We start from the raw sequence: 21,387 nt of genomic DNA on the forward strand, positions 1-21,387 counted from the left end.
ATGACAACCAAACAGGCGTGACTTATAAGTCACTGGTTTTAAGTCACCTGACTTATTGAAACTAAACAGGGCCTTAATACTAACACACGGAAGTGCACGGATACGAGGAAAGACGAGATGATGTAAGGAAGATCAGATGGCTGTGAGTTTGGAATCGAACGGCCGGCCGACTAGACGGATGATTTCTTCGATAGATTTATAGCAGCCGCCTAAAAAGATTGTAATCAACTTTAAAAAAGTGTAAGATAGTGACGGCGGCCGAGATAATATTTCCAGTAGTTTTCCAGTACCGGGGGTCTGCTCAGTCGTCAGCAAAGATGTCTGCGGCTGACGCCGCATCGTCACCGCCACCTGCTCCACTCGAACCCGAGCCGACGCGAATCCACGCAAGCGAGCCGAGGCAAGTCCACCCAGCCCCATTAAACAAAACCCGAATCCACGCAAGCAAACCGGAGCGGCTCTCTGTACAAGAGGCGCGCGCCCCAGCTGGGAACTCCTCCTCCTCGCCCGACCGCGCGCGAGCCTTCCTCCTTGCCTCGCCGGTGCTCGCTGGCCAGCAGCTCCGGCGCGGGTCGATATGGCGGCGGCGGCGGCGATGGTGTGGGCGCCGATACTGGAGGAGGGGGTGTTCCGGTTCGACGCGTCGGAGGCCGCGCGCGCGGCGGCCGGGCCCAGCCTGTCGTTCGCCGAGCCGCGCCGCCGGGAGGTGGTGCTGCTGCATGAGGGAGCGGGAGCGGGCGGCGCCGGCCGCCCCGCGGTCGTGCCGGAGTGCGAGGTGGTGGGTGACGGCGTCCACAGGGTTTGGATCAAGGTACGGGTTTTGGCCTGCAGGGTCTTGTCAGGAATATGGTGTCTACGTGTATACAGTGCACTGCACGTCCGTATCCGTTAACTCTCACTGGAGTACACTTTTTTTTTTTGGCTTTCTTTTCTACGGCTCACTAGCCCTGGAACGTCGTTTTCCTTTTAAATACGCTTGTACAAAATACAGACCAACTATTATCGTTTCTGTTTTCGCCTGCAAATCATTCTCAGCCGGTAAGAACAAATACAATAGTATAGCCAGCTGCTGGCTATAAGCCATTGTCATGTCATCTATAGTTCACTTTATAACCAACATGTACAATAGTTCATTGCAAAAGTGTACTACTTCTTTATTATATGCTTCACCTTTCATACTCACAAAATGCCTAGGAACAAGTGCTAGAGCTGGCTCTTAGCTAAGAGCCCGCTTACCTTCTCTCTCCTCTTCTCTTTTCTCTAACTAAACACAAAATGCCTAGGAACACCGGTATTTATTTACATCGATTCCAAGCGCAGCCCAAGGGCATCTTCGATGCTATACCCCATACCGCCTCTAAACATTCAGATGATGGTGTTTGGATGTGTTTTTGCAATTCAATGGATGCCATAAATGTTCGCAAAAAAGTCTGATTATCTAAATTTTAGCAAATTGATATAAAACCCGTGGAACACTTTTCGGAGTCTGGAGTTCATCTCATGTTCGCCTGGCCAGCTGAAACCACCACAACCTCAACCCGTGCATTTGTAAACCGAACCGAAAAACCATATAAAAAATAAACCAAACCGAATCAATTTAACATGTTTTATGGTTTATGGTTTCGGTATGGTATGAACTTTTTATACTGTTTTGGACTTTGATTTTTACTCCCTTCGATTTCATTAGTGGACTATATACGGATGTATATATACATACTTTCATGTATATATTCACTCATTTTGCTTCGTATGTGGACCCCTAATGAAATCTCTTAAAAGACTTATATTTAAGAACAGAGGGAGTATATAAAAAACCGAATGGTTTACCGGATAAACCAAAATAAAATTCTCATCCATAACGTAGTCATATTTCTCTTCAAAAGAAGTGCCAAGTACATTCACAACCGTCGAATTCATGCATGAATATACACTTGCATATAGCTATGTGCTCTTTGTATAAAAGTTAATTATATGTTTCGAGTCATAAATTTGTAAACTATTATATGCCATTTTCAAATTTGCAACAACTTTGGTTGTTATGGTATATACCGAAACCATACCAAAATAATTTGGTATATACCGAAACCAAATCGTATCTTAGTTTGATACCATATTTACCAAAGTATTAATACTATACAAACCCGAAAATCGTATAAACCGAATAAACCGAACGCAATCCCAAAGACATCGTCCCACTTATTTTTTAGGCCTGAAGGAGAAAAAGTTGAAACGTGTGCAAGGCTCTAACGCTTGGACAGAGAAAATACCGTAAAAATTGCCCTCGATGTACTAGTTTTCCCTCACGTTTCACTGTTTTTATTTGTGTTGGGCGGGCCATAGCACAGGTTTGCCCCAACGTAGCTCCGCCACTGGATACAGTTGTCACCGGTGACCACATCACTGAGTTCTTCACACTTTGGATGCTAGTGCATGATTTTCATCTTGATGAACACGTCGAGGATGATATTCTGTGGAAGCACGTCAATGATGGTGTTTACTCAGCGGTAGTCCAAGATGTTTTTTTTTGTAATTCCAAATTATTTAAGAGTAATTTGAAAAACGAGATCATATATATTTCACTTTAATCTATAAACATTTCATTGGAATGTAGCAGATGATACATTGTAGAAAAACCGGTGCAAATGCAAAACTTTTTGGTATAGAACCTTTTCCAATTTTTCAAGGTTTTGAAAGAATTTTGAAAATGACGGAAATCATTTTGAAGGTCTAATTTTTTAATTATACTTTGGAACGGGGGAAATGATATACCATTGGAATGCTATGGAAAATGTGAATTTTCTTCATGTAGAATGCTTTCTTTAATTCCTAAATTTTTTAATTTTGAAATAATGAGATCATGCATGTTATGTTTCATGACGAAAACTATGTGCTCGAAACACACTTTGTGCAGACTTTGGACTTTGGGTGTTCTTTTATTCGAAGTTCACTTTGTTTATGTGCTTGTCTTTTTTGTACCGTAAGACCTCAACCGTTCATCGAAATAGAGCAAATGATACACCCTGGGAAGCTGCTTAAACTGTGTAATTTTTTTCTGTTCAACATTTTCTCAAATTCCGATGGTTTAAATAGGTTTTTTTAATATTGTAAAACATGTTTCAAACGTATACACCAAACTTTTGAATTTTTCATTGAAATAATGTGTATGATATTGCCCTTGTAATGCTTGTGAATAGAAGAAATCTTTTCATGTAGAATATTTTTGAAATTTGTCACCCTTTATGAGCAATTTTGTAAAATGCCAAAAATGACATCATTTTTGGATTTTTTTACATGTAAATCCAATTTTTTAATAAACATTAAAGTACTCTGTTATTTTAATTTAGACTTCTTGGCTTAATTTTTGAAACATGAAATCTGATGTCCTTTTTATAAATATTGAATTTCCCTATTTTTTATTTAAACCTCTTAGTTTTATGTTTAGAAACACAAAAATTTGTAGGTATATATAGGACATATCCACATGTCCGCTACCACATCATAAAGTTCAATAGTAAAATAGACACTTTCCTCCTCCTCTTAGTTGTACCGCTGCGCTAGCTATGTTGTCACTGCTAGCAGTAGCCTTCAAAAGGGATGAGATGAAGGAGGGAATAAAGGGTAGCATAATGTGTCTTGTGGTATCGACATAATAGAGAAATGTAGATGCGAGAAATAGTGAGATGCTAATTGCGGAGTGAAGAAGTTGCCAAAAATGAGGGCAGGCTGAAGCTCACGGACGCACGTCCCGCTTGAGTATTTCTATATTCTTCTTCATAAAAGTGCAGCGATGATGACATTCCTCCTTAGTTTCTAGGTTTTTTTTCTTAATGTTTGATTACTAGAGTTGTATCTTCTATATACCAAATATTTAATAGAATGGACCCACATAGTTAACACTATGTTATCTTGAGTTGCATTAAGAGGTCACACGGGATAGATCTTTACATGAAGTAGAGGATTTACATGAAGTAGGTGATCTCCTTGACTTCACAAGCTGCTGAGCTCCTTCACAATTCGTAGGCTTCCAAGTGATCCTAACTGGATAGGAGGCACACATCTTTCAAGAATAACCAGAACCTTCATAGTTCACTTTGTTTGAGCCCTCTTTAGAGAGAAGAACCCTAGATCTCTCTCTCAAGGAATATACACAAGGATGGAGTGGAGCAAAAAGAAAGTGAGAGCACAAAGACGTGAACAAGTTCTCTGTCAACCAAGGGTCTCAAAAGCCTCACCCTCTCAAGGGGTGGAGTTTGCTTATATAGGTAGTTCCCAAATCTATCCGTTCGACGAAAAAATCAACGTCCCCAAAAGTTTCATGCACGTTCAAAACTTGGTCTAGCGGGAAAATGGCTCCCGAAAGAATGTCAGTAACACCCTGAGGTACCAAGCGCTCCAGAGACACCTCTAGAAATACATTTAGCATGATGGCACTGAACATAAACACTCGAAGTTTCCACACTACAATTGCATGTCTCTTTCCACGACAAAGATACATCACTCAGTAGTACCAGACTAGTTTCACTTAGAAATTCCGGATCTTAAAGAGAACCATATGAAAATGGATGGACCGGAAACATCTAAGCCATGTTCCATACCAACACCACTCATAAGTTTTGGACCTATACTAGAATTAATCTGGCGTAACAACCCTTACGACTCAGAGGTATTGGACACCATCCATTTCGAAGATATCGTCCTTAACGGAGCACTGTCTGAATCAAACAAGAGTCCAGTAGTTATAAGGACCAAGCTCGGTGGTTCCAGATATACAATTAGGATTTCTCACCAGCTCTGTTCTCCCTAGTATTAAAGGTATGTGCCAATGAGTATGATAGTTTCTAAGATGTATGAAATATGGAGAACTAGGATTGATTGGAAAGTTTGAGGGATATATTAAATATTTGGCGATGTGGCCGTCCCTATTTTAAGTGCAAGTGCCCCTCTTTATAGTACAATTGTGGAAAAGACTCAATATGGAAATTGTTCCACTACAAGCCTATAATAAATTTGTAACTAAAGCTTGTCTTCATGTTTCTCGTTTTAGGGGTCACCAATGATTCTTTTTAACTAACACATGGACTAAATCTGAAATATCACAATAAATTTTTTAGTCTTGTATTTATCTTGTCATTAATCAATCAAAAGGCATTACAAATTCTAGGTGCACTTTCACATATCAGTAGGTTGCACCTCAACGTGTGACCGAACCTGAATTTTGTCAATGTATGGCAACCTTATAAGGCCCTCACACACACTCCACATGTATTTCATCACAATCCCAAGTTGTCTCAACTATAACAACAATTTGGGCCTACACGATAGACACTCAAGACTATTACACCACAAATGTTTTATCATTCTCCGATAACATTGTGAACATTCAATGTAATGTAGGACCCATTGCTTTGTTTTGCATTATAATGATTTATCAAGATGATAAAGCCAATAAACACCAGTAGTGTTGCCTTAACCTCGATTGGTCCAGTGTCCTAAACTGTTTTTTGGGGTTTCAGTTGTTGCTTATTTAACAAATAATGTGGCTCAAAAACCAAATTTACATAGGCTTACATGAATATATACTCTTAGCAGCTTCCTTCTGGTACGTCTTTCTATGGTACAGGAGAAGTTAGTGGCCCACTTGAACGAACTGGGAAACGAGTAAGCATGACATATGTCACTATGTTTTTTGTTGCTAATTTTGAAAATAATATTTGATTGACCTCTCCTGGTATCTCTCTATGATTTCCATTAGATTTTCACCTGGAACACAGATGCATGGGGATACGGGTCAGGAACCACTTCACTATATCAATCACACCCTTGGGTTTTGTCCATCCTCCCAGATGGAAAGAGTCTAGGTGTCCTAGCTGATACCACACGCCGTTGTGAGGTAATAACTTTATTTAACTTTTCCAACACACATGCCTAGAAGATAAATTGTTTAAGTAATTATTGATGATGCAACATATCATATTTGTTATCGGTTATAGTATTTGTAATACTGTTAGCTAACATGGTGATACCAAAAAAAAGAAGCTAACATGGTCAAATTCCATTGGCTATTTCTTCGATATTGTACCTTTATAGTAGATATATGTTTTCATTGAGCCGATGGGTGTTTCTTTAACAACTTTATTCTATGACAGATTGACTTGAGACAAGAATCTACTATAAAGTTTGCTGCCTTATCTGCTTACCCTGTCATTACTTTTGGGCCATTCGATACACCAGCTCAAGTGGTGGCATCCCTGTCTCATGCCATTGGTATTTATTTTCTCATAACCTCTCTTCTAGTGTTGGTGTCTAGTGTTCACACACTTGAAATGCTACAAACGTAAAATATATTTGTCAAATTTGTAGTCTTGTACATATATACAAAGAAGTTGCATATACCTGCCTTGTATGAGAACATATTTCTCTGGCCTGGAATGTCTAATTCTATTATGATAAAGTTGCAAATCTTGTCAATGTCATGGTACATGTTTAACAAAACATTTGTCTCACGTGTCATCTATGATTTGATATTCAAGTATTTAAAGATAGCTTTGTATCTTGAGAAAATGATGTTGTGCAAATTTTTAGTGTCGCAATAGGGTGTTCATATCTGGATATTTTCTATGCTATCGTTCCTGGAGTTTGTTTCTTGAACGGAAACGCACAATCTATATAAGTGTGACTAAGGCAATAACTTGCTTCTTCTTCGTGACTACACCCATGTCTAATTGGCCATGAGAAAACACAAAATTACAATTTAGATGCTAATATATGTTATTTAACTTGTTGTCCACTTAATGCACACACTTTTTCTATTGCAGGAACTGTGTCCATGCCTTCAAAATGGGCTCTTGGCTATCATCAATGTCGCTTTAGCTACAAGTCTTCCGAGAGAGTCCTCGAGGTATCTTGTAAAGGAAGTGTAGGCAGCATCAATTCATTCACTTTACTTATGATGAATAAAGTTGTAGTTTGTTAAAGCAATTTAAGTTTAGTATGTTATTTCACGTGTACTTTGGTGTGTAGTTTGTTAAAGAAATTGTACTTTATATGTTACAAGTAATCCAAAAAAGGCTAATGTGAATTATGAGCATAACCAACAGTTGTCCGATACACTAAACTTTCTTGATTTAGGGGGAGTTGGGGTGAAAACACGTGCTCCAACATTTCCCATTAATTTAAAAACAAATTTACGGAACCCCCTATAATCATCCCCCCTCCACCCAATGGGACATGCATGAAGCTTCCTCTATAATTTTCCCTAAACGCGGCGGGAGCCAAGCACTGGAAAATCAGCCCCCGCGCACGCTCGTCTCCTCACGCCATCGGCCATCTGCATCATCGTGCTACCCCCTCCCCCCGCCGATCGTCACTGACCCGCATGTCCCTATGGTGGCCCGCCTCCTGCCTCCTGACGGCCGACCACCAGTAGCCGCCGCTTGTGCCGCCCCATGCCGGCCAACTTTCTCTTGCCACCAGTAGCCACCCGTCACACTCTCTGCTCCAACCGGCCTTCTCCCGTGAATGATCATCGCCACTTCGCTGGATCTTGCTCGACCGGCCGTCATTTTCTTTCATTCCCAAGGTGTTTAACGTTTTTCTCATGCATTTTTTTATTTATCAAAGGATTGTCGTTTGAGCTGTGTGATTTTGCCTTGTAGATGAATTACTATGTTGATAGAATTTACATGCATGTGTCATTTGTACATGAATTTGAAGATAAATGGGAAAAGACAAATTAATTATATGACAATATTTTTATAGGAACTACAAAAGCAGTCACCTATAAACCTCCCCTAAATTATGTAGACACCACCTAAAATTATGTTTAGGTTTTTTTATGGAACTGTACGTTATGCTCTAAGAGCATGGTTAATAGTGTAGCCCGCTGCCGGCTACAAAGAGATGCCATGGCATCTATAGCCTTTAAAAAAGTTCACTCATATAACAAATTGGCTGTATATTAGCTACTAATTAATTGTAGCATCTAATGCATGCATGCGAAAGGAGAGATGTGATTGGGAGGGAGGAGCTCTCACAGGCTGCATGCAAACTTTCCCCTATTTTCGCTGCTATAGCCGGGCTGCAGATGTAGTGCCCGCTGTCCTCTCTCTCCTTCTCTTTCTTCCACCTAGGATTTTAATGACATGTCATCTGCTATAGCCTGCTGATTAGACCTTATTAAACTTGCTCTAATATGAACAATTGAGCACCTACCCTATGTAATCTAAAGCAAGTCAAAGCCACTCGGGTAAGATGAACCGTGCGAGTACGTTGTCTAGCATTTGGTAAATTTTAGCTCAAAAGAAGCATCAAAAAGCGAGGTCTAGTATAGTTCTTTTCTTTCTAAAACCTAACAGCACAAACAGATCACAAATGGAGTTAAACGTTTTAAATTTAGTCATACTCCATTTAGCAAGGAAGCGAGGCTAGACAGAAAGGAAGTGCATAAAAAACCGGGAATGTAGTTCGGTCCATTATCCTCGACTGAATTTTTGTGTTTGCCCCTGCTTATTTTTCATTCAAATCAATCAAACCACGTCCGTCGAGAGCGGGAAGTTGTTTCGCCACTCGAGATCAATGCAGAGGCCACTGCTTAGCCTAGATCCAAGCAAGGCCACCTCCTACCCCACCGATCTCTTGCGGTTACCACCGCAACACCTAGACACGAGTTCCAGAATCCATAGCAAATCCATGATATGCAGGGGAATAGAGCCTCAATCTTCAGGTCCAAGATAGCAACATATGTGCCTCGGTCTTCCCGATGGAGTAGATAACAGAGTACCTAACTTATGCCATCTCGAGATGCGACGCCCGCTTTGACAAGCTGTGGTCATGGAGCACCCAACTCAAGCCTCCCTGTTTTGGTCACATATTGATTGGTTCGGTGACTTCAATCGATATGGATTGGCCCAAGATTTTTGTGTCTTGATACTTCGATTCTGTTCAAGTAAGGCAAGGGCAAAGCAGAAAATGCAGTTCGGAAAAATGGGAAAACAAAATGAAAGAAACAGAGTTGGGGAAGAATTGGGGGAAATAGGTGAAATGACATTTTTTGTGTGGCACAATCCTGATTTCAAGAAACTAGGTGGCATTCTTCTCATTGCTGCTATGTTTTGAAGTGGGGTAGGTTGAAAATCTTGCCTTTTTTTTATCATAGCGCATGATGTAGTTTTGAATATGGTGATAAATTCCCCTAAAAGTGTCAACGTACTAAACTTCCTTGGTGAACTCAAGCTGACGAAGGAAATCCTCCCGCATGCCAATCTTTCCCAATTGGTGTCCGTACTGTTAGAGTGACATGAGTGAAGTTTGATGTGAAACAGCAGTAATGGATTCATTAAAAGGGATTGCAAAGGGATAATTGAGCTATCTAAAAAAGGGTTTAATCCCTTCGACGAATACTAATTAGAAAAATAATAAGAGCCAACACATAGAGTGAGGATTAAATCCAGACGAAGTTAGAAACCATAGACTGAAGCATAATACCAGTAATGCCCTAAACAAAGAGTAGACCAGAACGTTGGAAACCATTTTTCACGCCTTAGGCATGTTGATGTTTTGTAACTCATCTGTTTCAAGATTTATATTTGTGTAGCACTGTGATATGATAATTGGTCAATTTGCCATTAGCTTTTCATAAATGCCTCTTGATTTGAAAGTGTTCTCTATGAGTGCACTCCAAGGCTTAAGATTATGTAGTATTGATATTTTCATGTCGACACACTTAGTTACTTATTTTTATGATAAGATTTATTTGCCATTAGATTTTCGTAGATGTCTCCTGATTTGAAAGTGCTCTCTAAATGCACTATGAGGCTTAAGATTATGTATTGTTGGTATTTTCCTACTGATACTTGGTTACTTATGTTAAAATATATTGTCCGTGTTCCTCCATTAGTTCGGACTTTTGAATGAGTTGGTTGGAGCATGAGTTTAATATGATATTAGAGTTAAGAGGTCTTGAGTTCAAGACCCTACCAACGCAGTATTGGAATAAAAGGATTCTGTGGTCTACATCAATCCCACGTCTAAGCACTAAATACGCCTAGACGTGAGGGGGAGTGTTGAAATAGATTGCCTGCCTCCCTCCATCAGTTCGGACTTTTGGATGAGTTTGTTGGACCATGAGTTCAATATGGTATCAGAGCCAAGAGGTCTTTAGTTCAAGACCATGCCAATGCAGTATTAAAACAAAAAGATTATGCGCCCTGCATCGATCTCATGTCTAAGGACTAAATAAGCCTAGACGAGAGGGGGAGTGTTGAAATATATTGCCGGCCTCCCTCCATCAGTTCACACTTTTGAATGAGTTGGGTGAAGCATGAATTCAATATGATAACCGAGCCAAGAGGTCTTGAGTTCAAGACCCTGCCAACACAATATTAAAAACAAAAGATTCTGCGGCCTACATCGATCCTATGTCTAAGGACTAAAATAGTCCAGACGTGAGGGGGGTGGGTGTTGAAATATATTGCCTGCCTCCCTCCATTAGTTCGGACTGATGGGTGAACTGGTTAGGTGCATAAACTTGCAACCAAGAGGTTCAGGGTTCAAAATCCAGTAAACACAATAAATAATTGCGGCTTGCCCCTGCTTTTGCTGGCCACGTCATAAGCTCCAACGAAGCATAGACGTGAGGGGAAGTGTTGGAGTATAATGTCCGACCCTTTCCCACAGTTCACACTTTTGGATCCCAGAGGCGAATAAATTAACAAAAAACATCAAAATTGGGAACCCTAATTCACAAAACCGCCACCATTCATTTTATTTTTTCAAAAAACGTTGATCGCTCAAATAAGCACTTGCTAACGCTAAAACTGACATATAGGTCCCAGCATAAGTGATGATGTGGCAACCAAAACTAACGACATTTGATCGACCGTCAAAATAGACATGAGACCCGCATGTCAGTGTGATATCTCTCCTATAATAAAAACACATCTTTGTGTCCTCCTCTAGATCCACTATGCATACAGTGTGCACAGCCGCCGTCGTTGCCCTGACAAGGAAGGACCCTACGTCGGACCGTAGGTCGCCGTTGCCGTTGGCAAGCCAAGTCGTCGTCGCCCGCCTCGATCTGGAAGGATCCACGCTGGACCGCCATTCGTCGCCGGTGAGACAAGCCGTCATCGTTCGGCCGTTGTTTCTCCGCTCTTTGTTGCGACAACGAACGACAATGGAGCAGTGGGTTGCGGCGGCCGGAGGGAGCAAGGCGGCTAGAACGCAACGCTGCATCGCGTCAAGCTTCGTCGCCTCGTCAAAAGCGCCTCGTCGTGCCTTCCTGTCTCCTCCGACTCCAATGAACTGCGCCTCCCCATCTCCCGCTCTGCCGCCCGAGGCCGAGCATAGTGTTGTGTGGCACAAACGTTGGTGATGCTGGGAGGCTCGTCAGCCGGCGGCCTGCCTGGCCGAAGCCGTGTGCCCCATGCCGATGCCGCCATGCGTTTACAGAGGTGCGAGAGCGCGTAGAGAAAAGTCGCGAGGAGACGGGGTTGACCAGTTGCGCCGCCTCTCCTCGACCCCATGGACCTGTCGTCGGGACCCACTTGTCAAATTTTCAATTAAATGGTTTTAATCGAGCGATCAACGTTTTTTCGAAAACTGTCAGCACAATGTTGGTGGTTTTTCGAAAATAAAACGAATGGTGGCGGTTTTCTGAATTAGAGTCCCCAATTATGGTGGTTTTTTGCAATTTACTCTCGAGAGGTGGCTTAGAAATATGCTAGTGATGATATTTCAGTGATGTACTAATTTAGTCCTTTCACAGGTTATTAGAACATTTAGAGAGAAAGGCATTCCTTGTGATGTGGTCTGGATGGATATTGACTACATGGATGGTTTTAGATGCTTCACTTTTGACAATGTAAGTACCTTTCTATGATAGTTGCTACATGAAAGTAGCATGCATAAAATGTATATTGCTTCAAAATGCCATATAAAGTCTCTCTTTTTTACTAACAAATATTGTCTACCAAAGATCTGTCTATTTTAGATGAATTCTATAGTCTATAATCAGTGACATTTTGTGTCCATCGGGACAAGTTTCTTCCTTGGCCAAGGACTATGTCTGAACTTGATATGTTACAGAACCGTTTTCCTGACCCAAAATCTATGGTTGATGATCTACATTTCATCGGTTGTAAATCAATCTGGATGCTTGACCCGGGAATAAAGAAAGAGAAGGGTTACTTTGTGTACGAAAGTGGTTCAGAAAATGATGTGTGGATTAAAACGGCAGATGGTAGCCCATTCATTGGTATGTTTTACTGACTTAAATGACCCCCTTGTCATCTTACTGATTTTACCAGTCGAACATGCCTCATGTCCTATAATTCCAGGGGAAGTATGGCCTGGTGACTGTGTTTTCCCGGATTTCACCAGTGAAAGAATCCGCACATGGTGGGCTAGATTAGTAAGGGATTTCATCTCCAACGGCGTTGATGGAATATGGAATGATATGAACGAGCCTGCTATGACAGTATATAGTCTTATCACAATTCATTTGTTATGTGTCATCTTTTTTAATATTTCCGTATGCAATATGGAAGTGATGGTGTCAACTCGCAGACTACTACCAAAACAATGCCTGAGAGCAACATACATAGAGGAGATGCTAATATTGGTGGTGTCCAGAATCATTCTTACTATCATAATGTAATATCTCTATCGCTTTGGCAATAAAAAGAAACTGGCGATGGAATACAAACAAGTTTTCTATATGCGATCATGCTTTAATGTTTATGATTTTCAGGTTTATGGAATGCTAATGGCAAGATCTACTTATGAAGGAATGATGATGTCCAATCCAGAAAAACGACCATTCGTTCTTACACGAGCTGGTTTTATAGGAAGCCAGCGATATGCTGCAACATGGACTGGTGATAATCTCTCGAACTGGGAGCATTTGCACATGAGTCTGTCAATGGTTCTTCAGTTGGTATGTAAATTATTTCTTCAAGTACAAGATAGCCCCCCTCCTCCCTGAAATGTATCAAGAAGCAAGTAGTATTTTTTATCCAATTCATCTTAAAAGTTAAAACAGAAGTGTATTAAATTGTTTGAATGAATAGATGAACACACCATTAATCCTGTGATTTGATTGTACCGTGATCACAGTCTTGTGATCTTAAAGCAACGTTCTCGAGTGCATTACTTCTATGGAACGTTGCTACCTGTATTAGTTACAGATTTTTGTTGTTCTTTTAATTTTACTTTCATTGCAACTCTGCAAGCTTATTTCTTGATTCTGATTACTTCCAGCAAATCATTCTCAATATGTTGACATCAAAAAATTAAAATCATCACATTGTCCATTACTGGGTATGATGATTATAAATCTCTAGGAATCAATAATGTGGTTATATCCAATCAGGGTTTGAGCGGTCAGCCGCTGTCGGGTCCTGACATTGGTGGGTTTGCTGGAAATGCTACTCCAAGACTTTTTGGAAGATGGATGGGAGTGGGTGCGTTGTTTCCATTCTCACGTGGCCATTCTGAAGCTGGAACCGTGGATCATGAGCCATGGTCCTTTGGTGAAGAGGTACTGTTTGTGTGTTTCACGTCCCTCATCCACACTGCATGTGTACGCACACAGACAAAACCTTGTTGCACTCCTAGAAGCTTCAATGTCTTCGATTGTTTCTTATATGCTACATTTTGATACACATGGTGTTAGTACTTCCATTAATTTTTTTCTTAGTTTACAAGTCAAATGTACAGGAGAGCTTTCTTGTTCATGAGATTAACATACATTTCACACAACATTTCCTCCATTTTATTATGCAAGTCATATAGCCAGAAAAATGATTTTTTGTTCATGCACTCTGAGGAAAACTCTTTTTCCCCTTCCTAAAATTTATTACTACTGTGCATATATTACGAAGAAGCCTTTTCATTTAGTTATATATTGTGCTGACGTTTTGAGTATTCTAATTTATTCATACATCAAGATCCTCCTATGCCTTTTATCGTTGTTAATTTCTTAATAGATATACCACTGGCTATTTCTAACAGCCAATGCACATTTCAGTGTGAGGAAGTTTGCCGTCTCGCGCTACTAAGGCGGTATCGGCTACTGCCACACATCTACACTCTGTTTTATGTTTCGCATAAAAAGGGTACTCCAGTCGCTGCGCCACTTTTTTTTGCTGGTAATATTGTCTGTCTTACTATTCACTAAAAAATATTGTAGTGGCAGAGACCCATAGTCTAAGTTGGCTGTAGATTTTAGAAATAAATGGGATGTAGCAAAACATGTCCACATCTTTTTTCTTTTCTTGGTGCACATCTATAAAATGAAGATCGCGGTGGTTGCACTATTATGACAAGGGCATTTTTGGAAGTTGGAACACAATAATGTCACAAAAAGTTTGCAGGAAATAGTGTTGTTCCTATATGAAACCTGTGAAATTCCCATCTAAACAGGCCCTAAGAAATTACAATCATTGAATGTTATGATTCAGGACTAGACAAGGAAAAAGTATTTATGTTCTTCCTTGCTGTTGTGCCATATAGTAGATACTCTTCTTTCGATGAATTTTGTTATGTAATATGAAATCTTATCCATTACTTCGTTGTAGATCCTCAAGACACGGAACTGAGGAAAATTGAGACTTCGTTTCTCCTGGGGTCACTTTTAGTTTGTGCAAGGTAATGGTATCACATCAATGAGGTCACAAAACGTACCTCTTTGCTTTGTTATCTTGGAAATCAAGATTTTCTTGTGTGCATGAGCTTGCATGTTGTTGTCTGTCAGTAGAATTTTTTGTATAATGCCAATACGTTCTTCACCCTTAACTAAAAAATGTAATTTTTCTGTCGTCCCTTTAAAGATAGAGGAATCAATGGCCATCATGATGCGCCATATGTATATTTTTCTTTGCTTCTATGTGACATCAAAACTTCCGGTCTTTTGGCAGCACTTTACCTGATAAAGGAGCTCATGAATGTGCCCATAAGTTGCCAAATGGCATCTGGTTACCGTTTGATTTTGGCGATTCACACCCGGTAAGTTGGTTGGTAAAATTTTATTGTGCTGCCGACAAAGCTATGCTGGAACTAACTTTTATTATTATGTCCGATAATATAGGATCTGCCGGTGTTGTATTTAAGAGGTGGAGCAATACTTCCTGTAGGCCTTCCTATTCAGCATGTTGGTGAAGCAAGTTCAGAGGACAATTTATCACTACTTGTTGCACTGGATGAAAATGGTACGTGTCTCAGGTGTCTGTAACTTTGCCTAGGGTAACTTGGGTTTGTAGTCTGTGGTTTATCGGGAGGTGTTTATTTCAGCTCCCGGGTGCCTAGGCACCCTCTATGAACAGTAAAATCAAAAGAAATAGAAAACAAAATAAGAAAAATCTGAAACTTTGCAGCATCAAAGATGATGAAAGTTTGTAGGTGTTTGCAAGTTTTCATGCCAAAAAACTATTCGAGGAGCTCTACACACGGAAAATATTTCAATGCTTGAAGTTTTGAGCACTTTTTAGCTGTAATCTGAAACTTGTTTGTACATCTTTCTCTACATGATATTTTGACATGAAAACTTGTAGGAACCTACAAAGTTTGATCATCGTTGATGCTGCAAAGTTTCAGATTTTTTTGATTTTGTTTTCTATTTTTTTGATTTTACTGTTCATAGAGGGTGCCTAGACACCCGGGAGCTATCACACCTTTCTCTTATGTTTAATGGCATTCATAATCTCTTATACCAAGATTTGACCATGTTATTATTAGTATTGTGTGATTTATTAAGTACTCATATGTGCTCGAACAAATAGAATAACAGAATTTTGCAGTGCATTTTTAGCCAGTTTTCTATGTTGAAGATACTGATTTAAGCATATTGTCATATGGTGTGCATACTTTCTGTTCTTCACCATGTATGATTTCTTTTACAGGTAAAGCTGAAGGTATCTTGTTCGAGGATGCCGGGGATGGATACGGGTTCACACAGGGAGACTATCTACTGACATATTATGTCGCCGAAGTCCACTCATCAGTGGTTTCGGTGAAAGTTCTGAAAACTGAAGGGTCCCGGAAGAGACCAAACCGTAACTTAAACATAAGTATTTTGCTTGGTGGAGGTGCCATGGTATGTATATTTGTTGCATTTTGTGTTTATCACATTGTTTTTCTGTTGTAAGGATTTAAGTTATTATTTCTATAAACTCAGATAAGTTCATGTGGTGTGGATGGCGAAGAGGTACATTGTACGATGCCTTCTGAGTTTGAAGTGTCCAGCTTGGTTGCAACAAGTGAACTTGATCTCAAGGAACGCTTAAGTATCTATCTATGACTCTAGTACTTTATATTTGAAGTGCTTAATTACCATAACTAGAGTTCAATTTGACTGAACTTGGCCTGCTTTGGTATCTTGCGATGGTTATACAGAGACAATTCGTCCTATACCTGATATGGACGAGCCATCGGGACAGGAAGGCGCTGAGCTCTCAAAAACACTTACTATTTTGAAGAGTGGGGACTGGTTTCTTAAGATTGTACCATGGATTGGCGGCCGTATTATTTCGATGACTCATCTTCCTTCTGGTATGCTCCTTTGGTGCTATATGATCAATGGACTTCTATTATTTTGTGATGTCTGTGTATCAACAGTAGTAGGATATGTTGTTTACTAAATAAAGAAATTCAAGGCAGTCTCTATTCTTGGAACTGTTGTTAACATGCCAGTACATGTGGTGCAACAGGGTTTTGAAATTTCTTAGTTGCTTTATAATTTGAGTAATGTGGATGGAGTTCGTCTATTTTCTCCATTGGTTGTAAATATATCCAACAATTATTTTCTTATTAACTTAAGTATCACATGTACTCGATCTCTGGCTCTCCCTAGATTCCCAGTGGCTGCATAGCAGGATTGAAATTCATGGTTATGAGGAGTATAGTGGGACTGAATATAGATCTGCTGGCTGCACAGAAGAGTACAAGATCGTTAGGTAACATAAATCACCATCGTATACCCATTTCGATTTTTCATTTTTTATTGATATGCTTTGGCCTGTCAAGTGAGTAGTTTGTGTGGAGTTCTAGTTTTAGCCAGACAGTAACTGTTGATAGAAAAGTACAGGGGGCATCTGGAGCAATCATGCGTGGAGGAATCCAAAGTTTGTCTGGAAGGAGATATTGGGGGTGGGCTGGTTCTTCAGTGCCACATATCTATTCTGAAAGACAATCCCAAGATTTTCCAGATTGACTCTAGCATTCAAGCAAGAAGCGTTGGGCCTGGCTCTGGTGGATTCTCAAGGTGAGTGCTAGTAAGGCCGACTAAACTGCTTAATAGCTTTCTTTTGGCAGCCCCAATCATGAGTTCATGACTGATCGACATATGTTTTCTCCCCTGAAGGTTGGTCTGTTTGCGAGTCCGTCCTACGTTTACGCTTCTGCACCCAACTGAGGTGGTTGTTGCTTTCACGGCCATCAATGGTTTAGAGCAAGAGATCTCTTCAGATTCCGGAGAAGTGACACTGGAGGGAGGCCTCCTACCAAACGGTAAAAATCTGGCATTCTGCACAACTTTTTTCGAGTTTCTTGTTGCCTGACCAGCATCTTTCGGCTTGCCATCCTGGACATTTGTAATTAATGTTTATGCTGATTCTTCTTCAATCCGCTCTCCGATCTTCTGGCGAACTCGTCGATCAGGGGAGTGGACGCTGGTGGACAGGTGCTCAGGGCTGAGCATGGTGAACCGTTTCGATCGCCGTCAGGTTAGCAAATGTTTGGTGCACTGGGGCACTGGTGATCTGAAGATGGAGCTCTGGTCGGACGAGAGGCCGGTTTCGAAGGAGACGCCATTGAGGATCTGCCACCAGTATGAGGTGACAGACACAAACTTGCCAAATCGAAACTCATTCCTAGGTATAGTGTAAGTGTGATAAATGGTTTTAAAACTTGTGTACGTTTCCCCGGGATTGTTTAGTTCCCCGTGACTTGTATGTAAATGATGCCATGACTGCACCCAACTGAGGTGGTTGTTGTTCGTTAAAAAAATGTGACGATGGGCGATCTGAAAAGTGACCAGACCGAGGCGACGCCCGACACCGCACGAGTCCGTGGCGTCCTCCATTCTCTTCTCCGAGTTGCAACCCGCGGTGATCGATCGAGGTTGACGACGGTGTACGGCGCCATGAAGGATCGATCATGCGGCCGTGCTGGTGCATGCGGCAAGACAACGGCGGCGACTACGCGGCCAAGCTCGCGCACGTCGTCGACTACTTTGCATTCTGCAAGCCGCACCTCATCAGGTACGTGACCTTTTATAGTCTACATTTGTCCGAGTTGAAACCTGGACTCAAACCGGACCAAGAACTCTCCAACGAAACATTAATTTACTGGAACTTGGAGATCGTATAAGATGATAAATTGAGAAAAGTTCTTCAGAAAAATGCGAAATGATAATTCCGAGGATCTGAAGATCTTTCTGTCGACGACATATAGGTGAAATGACAACAGCCCAGCGAGAATCAACTGCCAAAAGGCACCCTCTCCCAGTGCCGAATGCAAACGAACGGGGGTTGCAAAAACGACGGTGTCAATGATTGTAGCTACATTCAGAGACGAAGCCAGCATTCATAGGAAGTGAAACTTTTTGGCTGCAACAACCATCCTAAATACGTACGTCCTATGAATGCTTTGCAACACAGCATTCAAACAGTATATGAACTAGAAGCCAAATTCGATCGACTCTCGGGTACGACAAAGTTGATGCTTTGCAACAACTAACAAATCATTAAAATGATTTTGACACTGGGAAATGGTTAGCCCATGTTGTAGCTTCGTAGTGCCATCAAAATTTGTTCCACGTACCACCGAGACGAATATCAGAAAATTTGTAGGTGCTTTCTCCCTTTCTTAATTACAAGCAAAATATGCCCGTGCGTTGCAGCGGGAGGCAAATAAACTATGTGCTAGTCAAATAAGTATAATTCAATATCGTGACATATGAACATCTTCTATTTTAACAGAATGGCTCACCATGTTGTCACTTATTTTTCCTTCCATCCTCGTTGATGATGGTGTGATGTATACGTGATCATAGTGCATTCGACATGGTAAATCCCAAGGCTATGGGCTTGCCACTGCACGCTACACTTCTCATTATATTATGCAAGAAAATGTTTAAAACTTTTTAAAAAATCTCATCGACCATGAATCACTCCATATGTTCAGAAAATTTGTAGGTCCTTTCTCCTTTTCTTAATTACTAGCAAAATATGCCCGTGCGTTGTAACGGGAGACAAATAAACTATGCGCTAGTCAAATAGGTATAATTCAGTATCGTGACATATGAACATCTTCTATTTTAACACAGTGGCTCACCATGTTGCCACTTATTTTTCCTTCCACCCTCGTTGATGATGGTGTGATGTCTACGTGATCATAGTGCATTCGACATGGTAAATCCCAAGGCTATGGGCTTGCCACTACATGCTACACTTTTCATTATATTATGCAAGAAAATGTTCAATTTTTTAAAAAAATCTCATCGACCATGAATCACTCCCAATGCCTAGACAAATGAAGACTTTCAAAATCAAATCCTAGACATGTTTTTTTAATCGGTGAACGCTTTTTTGAATAGACAAACACTGTTTTAAAATTTTGTATTCTTTAAAAATGACGAATAGTTGAAACCTATGAACAGTTCGAATTCTTGAAAAAAATACTCACCAACATTTTTTGAATTGATCATTTCTTTCAAAAAAACTGATTTTTTTTTAATTTTGTGTTTTTTAATTTATGTGAACATTTTCTAAAATTTCATGGACATTTGTTTTGAGAATCCTTAATATATTTTGAATACACTATCATTTTTCAAAATCATGAAAATGCTTTTATTTCCTGAATATGTTTTATAATTAGTGAACAATTTTGCAAAACTACCAACATTTTTATAATCCACAAAAAAAATATGATTTCCTTAAAAAAAATTGAATTCATATACATTTTATGAGTTCTTGAACATGGTTTTGAAAAATCGCAACTTTTAAGATTTAAAATCCTGAATTGGTTGAAAGAAGGAAAGAAAACAGAATGAGAAAAGGAAAGAAAAAAATCAAATGAAAAATAGAGGAGTCAAGCCCCGCACATGGGCCGGCCCATTAACGCATATGTGTGTTATTGGGGGGGATTTGCGGGAGAAAAGGAAGAGAAAATAGGTAGCATCCGGGAATGGATCCCTGGTCTCCCGGATAAAAGTGTTAGGCGTTAGCCACTCTACTACTCATACATGTGTGATTTTCATTAGTATTGCCCTATAAAAGAACGTAGCACGACGCGACTTTGAAAACAAAACCGAACCGTTGCCTTGACTTATGGGTGGCATGGTTGGTAATTTGTAGCAACTTTGAGGGTATTTTTCTAGACGGACGACAGAAGCAGTAGATGCTTTATTATTAGGGAAAGAAGTGAATAAAGTTTATTTTGTTGCTATATGCCTAAAAAATCATGTTGCCTTTTTTACTTTAAAAATAATACATGAAACATCTTTCATGTGTTTTCATATATCGATAATTAGTTTCATCATCCTTCGCATAAAATGCATTACAAAATCGTTAGACCTTGGCTGGTGACTACTTTTTTTGTACTAATGCATTTAGTAAAAGTCATGGAAGTGTAGACTAATATGTGTTTTTAGGAAATAAAAATGCGATGCCAATGGAGGAGCAGCTCTTGTTTAAAGAAACGGAGGAGATGGATCAAATTCTTTTTCCTTTCTTTCATGATCTTCAACACATCTATTTGAATTCTTTGTAGGTGAGAAATTTCTCATAGGGTGACTTTCCTTGAGGGCCATCTGATCTTAATATTTATATTTAACATATGAGACCTGCCTTTTCAATGAGACATCCCCACAAGATGCATACTTATGTTGGTTGCCAAGTACTCAATAAATCCTTGGAGCGAAAAGGTGAATGAATTCTCAAGTCATACTTATGTTGGTTGCCAAGTACTCAGTATATCCTTGAAGCGAAAGGTGAATGAATTCTCAAGGTCTCTGAAAGGATCGATATGGTTGACTAGAGGGGGGTGAATAGGCAACTGTCAATTTTTAGCTTGTCTTAACAAATTAGCGTTAGCAACAAAAGGTTCTCTATATGAACGACTAGGTGAGCAACCTATATGATGCTAACTACAAGGATAATAAGTGCAAGCAAAGAATACACCACAACAACAACAAGTACAAAGTAAAGGTAAGAGATAACCGCAAGTAGAACCGGTGGAGACGAGGATGTGTTACCGAAGTTCCTTCCCTTTGACAAGAAGTACGTCTCCGTTGGAGCAGTGTGGAGGCACAATGCTCCCCAAGAAGCCACTAGGGCCACCTTATTCTCCTCACGCCCTCACACAATGCGAGGTGCCGTGATTCCACTATTG

The 21,387-nt window shown here is 40.2% G+C and overlaps 1 protein-coding gene across 1 annotated transcript; it reads left to right on the plus strand.

Moving 5' to 3' along the window:
- Positions 1-463: 463 nt before the first annotated feature.
- On the plus strand, positions 464-20,851 carry LOC123412340 (alpha-glucosidase 2-like). The gene is made up of 23 exons (XM_045105295.1): positions 464-811; positions 5,590-5,658; positions 5,753-5,890; positions 6,147-6,264; positions 6,816-6,898; positions 11,765-11,860; positions 12,085-12,253; positions 12,336-12,475; positions 12,565-12,651; positions 12,749-12,934; positions 13,370-13,537; positions 14,027-14,147; positions 14,577-14,646; positions 14,916-15,003; positions 15,086-15,206; positions 15,897-16,090; positions 16,172-16,280; positions 16,390-16,545; positions 16,847-16,949; positions 17,081-17,257; positions 17,357-17,502; positions 17,653-18,254; positions 20,648-20,851. Exons 1-22 carry the CDS (start codon positions 578-580, stop codon positions 17,877-17,879), a joined length of 3,000 nt encoding a protein of 999 aa, XP_044961230.1. The 5' UTR covers positions 464-577; the 3' UTR covers positions 17,880-18,254; positions 20,648-20,851.
- Positions 20,852-21,387: the final 536 nt, after the last annotated feature.

The sequence above is a fragment of the Hordeum vulgare genome, chromosome 7H (genome assembly GCF_904849725.1).
Source record: "Hordeum vulgare subsp. vulgare chromosome 7H, MorexV3_pseudomolecules_assembly, whole genome shotgun sequence".
NCBI classification, from domain to species: Eukaryota; Viridiplantae; Streptophyta; class Magnoliopsida; order Poales; family Poaceae; genus Hordeum; species Hordeum vulgare.

Coding starts and splice junctions, on each gene's coding strand:
- LOC123412340 (XM_045105295.1), top strand. CDS start 578: ATGGCGGCGGCGGCGGCGATGGTGTGGGCGCCGATACTGGAGGAGGGG. Junction 11,861..12,084: donor GATGCTTCACTTTTGACAAT/GTAAGTACCTTT, acceptor GATATGTTACAG/AACCGTTTTCCTGACCCAAA. Junction 14,148..14,576: donor TGCGCCACTTTTTTTTGCTG/GTAATATTGTCT, acceptor ACTTCGTTGTAG/ATCCTCAAGACACGGAACTG.